A 3,765-nucleotide genomic window follows, 5' to 3' on the forward strand; every position below is an offset into this window, starting at 1 on the left:
AAACTTTGTCGCTGTACCTATAATTTTTCATGGGAGTTATGTTCCTCATTCTAAGGAGGAATGAAGTATCCACAAATGTTCATCCTTCTTGATTTTCTGCTTCTAACTGGCTGTCCGGGTATCTCTCTTCCGGCTACTTGTGATGTTGCAGAAGCTCCAGAGATGCTCTCTTCGCTAATTTTGGACGATTCCAATAGTTAAAGGGGGTGGGGGTGCTATTTCTACCTCCAGGGTATAAAATCTATCATCAAAGTTCTGCTCTACTGTCTTTAGACTTAAAACGATAGGCGGTCCTTTATATTTTCCTGAAATACAACTTTCAACTTTAGGTAATTCTTCTTCACACACAAAGACTGGTTATTATCCCCATTTTACAGAAGAAGAATGAAAGCCCAAAGGAAATGAAACTGAGTCATGCAAGGGCCCTTCATTAGAAAGCACTGAAGCAGATTTAAAGATGAGTTGGTAACTGTAGCACAGGGCTCTGTCCACGATGCCACATAGCTTACAGTTATTTTTACACTATGAATTGCAGTTTGTTCTCTGGTATTGGTGTGAATCTCTCCTCTCCATGAGACGAGACATCTTCAAAGTAAATAAAACACCCTTTCTATTTCTAGATTCAGAAGAGTACTGTATGCTTGATCAATATAGCCCAAGTGTCTGGGGTGAGATGGGGGAAGGGTGTGGAAGGGATGGAATCACTTTATATGAGACCCAAGTAAAAAAGACTGTGGGAAAAGTGACTTCCACCAAGTCATTTCTTTGTTTTGCTTCTGTTTGCAAGCAACTGTATGGTCGGCTATTAGCTTGGGGCTGTGGCTTTGCATCTGTTTTCTGCTTGTCATACCTGGAGAGTTTATCACATAGAGATCTTTTACATTTAGGTTTTGTTGGGATAGATATACAACAGACCCCACTGACTTCTTTCAGAAGTTCTGACTGTGCCACTGTAGCGTTAGGCGGGCACCAAGAATTTATCTGGTAAGTCTTGGAATGTACTACTGCTACTATATAAGACAGGTTTCTCCTTGGTATTCGAACAAAGGCTTGTGGGAGAGTCCAGACCTTTTTACCAGAGAAGCATGGATAAGAACAGGAGAGGTTTCAGCTGACTGAATTCTTTGCCTAAAATGCTAAAAAACCACACAAGCACCTATATTTATATTTGCCCATCAGTAGTGTTAGCCCTGTAAAAAAAGAGCAATTCCCTCTAAGCCATTTAAAATCAGAGATTGTAATTTATGTTTATCCGGGGAACCGCTGTGATCTCCCTGATGTGGGATCATTCTCAAGGAAACAAACAAACAACAGGCAAACAAATCAGAACTTGAAGCCACAGTAAAAACTGATAGCTTGAAAAACTTAGGCTTGGAAAAAAAAATACCCTTGACCTCTTTAACACATTGCGTTTCTTTTTTTTTTTTTTTTTTAAAGATTTATTTATTATATATAAGTAAACTGTAGCTGTCTTCAGACACTCCAGAAGAGGGAGTCAGATCTTGTTACAGATGGCTATGAGCCACCATGTGGTTGCTGGGATTTGAACTCCGGACCATCGGAAGAGCAGTCGGTGCTCTTACCCACTGAGCCATCTCACCAGCCCAACACATTGCGTTTCTTCATGTTCCATCCCAGGCCTTGTTGGTACATTGACCAGTTTTAAGAAGGCGGAAACAAGCCAGCATTCTTTAGAATTATCTTTATTTACCTTCTATCACAAACTTTTATTTTCCTTCCTGAGAAGTATTTGAATTCGAAACTACTGTCAACTCGGAAAGGGGTGGGGGGCAAAAGAAAGCAGCAGCAAAGAGGAAGGGAGAATCCGGAGGAGGAGTCGGAACCACACCAGCTGCTTGTCTTGTGGACGTGTTGGGTTTAACTTGAATGGGTCTGGAACTTCTCACTGACAGCCTGTAGGGCTGACAGCTGTTTCCTGAGGTCCTCTATTTCCTTCTGTAACTCGGGACAACGGGGACAGCCTTGTGTTCCAGGCAGTTGCAGTATCTCTGAATCTGGGGCTGGGAGACCCACAGGTTCTTCCTGGTCACCCGTGGGTGTAGATTTCTTGGACATGATGCCTCTCTGGTTCAGGGCTGAGGACTGAGCGTTTCCTGGATCCTGGAGGCTTCGGGTGTTTATATCCCCGCTGTTGAATTCTTGATGCACACTCTGGCAAGGCGGCTCTGCCCTGTGTGTTGGAAACTGAACCTGTGAGTTGGGGTCTCTGGTTGACTCAGTGTCTTCTTTGGCTACCAACTGTAATTCTTTTGTCTTCTTTGCCCCAGATCTCTTCCCAGTGTATAAGTTCTTGCACTGTTTGGGTCTTAGAGGCAGCAGGGAGCATTTATTGGACCTCCCAGGCAGGCCAACACCAGAGATTGGGGGGAAGGTGGCTGGTTCTGCAGGAGCTGACTTCAGTCTCTGGCCCCATTGATGGAAGGCTCTCCCCAGGGTAACTGCTGAGGCGTCCCACAGAGGTTTTTTCTTCTGGGCCATCTTCTTTCTAGGACTGGCCTTGGGCAGGGCACCTACGCCTGCAGCAGCCTCTGGGTAGCTGGGCTTGCTTCCTCCCTTACCCCATAAGGTGCCTTGCTTTTTCTTAGAGGAAAAGGGTTCTAACTCTTTCGAGGCCTGTCTTTCCACGCCAGAGGTAAGTCCCCGGGTAGTAGAGACTAGCAGGGAGGAAGGCATCCGGATGAAACTGTCCCTGGTCTGGACATTTGAGTGTCTAGCTAGGTCTCCAGTGTCTGCTGGGCCACTGTTCTTAGCCTGGTTCCCATGGTTCCCATCTTTAAGGCAAATGGTCACTCTCATCATCTGTACTTCATTTAATTCGTCTAATGGTTCAGGTTCGGAAGTGGGGTGGTGGACATTCTCACCGATCACTATTCTACTAGTGGTACTCTTCCTCGGGGTCACCCAAGCTCTGCTTTGCTCCAGTCCCTTGGGGAAGAAAGTGCCAGCAGAGACTGCCTTTGCCTCCTCAGAGCTGGAGCCGGAGCCGGAGCCGGAGCTGGAAGCCTGCGGAGCTCTCCTGCTGGAGCCTGCCTCGGTCTCAGCACAAAAGCTCTCTGGGGATGGGTGTTCTCTGGCTCCCTTTGTCTCTGGGTTGGTTACCTGCTGCCCAGTGGCCACAGTCTCTACACTGGGTTGGGAGAGGAAGTCCAAACCAACCACTGGGGAACCTAGCCCCTCTTCCTCGGGCACCAGGGAATCTGGCCAGTATCCTCCGGCCCAAAGCACCACCGATGGGTTCTCTGACTCGTCCAGCTGGGACACCAATGTCAGTTTGCTGCCTTTGGGACTTGCGAGGCTGCTTTCATCCTCGTTGCTCTTGGCAGGCCTTAAGACAAGGCTCAAGCCCTTGTTGAGGTCTCCACTCTCCTCATAAAAATCATCGCCTGGAACAGACTGCTCCTCAGGAGAGCCCATGTTGCCAGGCCCGGAAGCGGAAGTAAAATTCCAGGAAGACCGTTGCTCTGCTCACGTAAGGTGCAAGTCTGAAGGCGCAGGAAAACCTCAAGGTGCAAGTCACACTTACTGTCCTGTCACCAGGGGTTTCTACTATGACTCTTGTTTTCTCCTAAAGTTTTAATTGCATCACACACACACACACACACACACACACACACACACACACACACACACACAGAACCACACATACTGAGCTTTAGTAGCCTAATTTTATCACATTAGTATGAACAGGTTTTATGGCTTTTTTCCCCCTCTTACAATTAATGTGATGATAAATGTGTGTGTGTG

At 46.9% G+C, this 3,765-nt stretch overlaps 1 protein-coding gene across 1 annotated transcript; it reads right to left on the reverse strand.

The window, feature by feature from the left end:
- Window positions 1-1,878: 1,878 nt before the first annotated feature.
- On the reverse strand, window positions 1,879-3,435 carry LOC110334458 (uncharacterized protein CXorf49 homolog). Its single transcript, XM_021216171.1, has one exon. It carries the CDS (start codon window positions 3,433-3,435, stop codon window positions 1,879-1,881), a length of 1,557 nt encoding a protein of 518 aa, XP_021071830.1.
- Between the last annotated feature and the right edge of the window lie 330 nt (window positions 3,436-3,765).

The sequence above is a fragment of the Mus pahari genome, chromosome 17, assembly GCF_900095145.1.
Source record: "Mus pahari chromosome 17, PAHARI_EIJ_v1.1, whole genome shotgun sequence".
Lineage (NCBI taxonomy): Eukaryota > Metazoa > Chordata > Mammalia > Rodentia > Muridae > Mus > Mus pahari.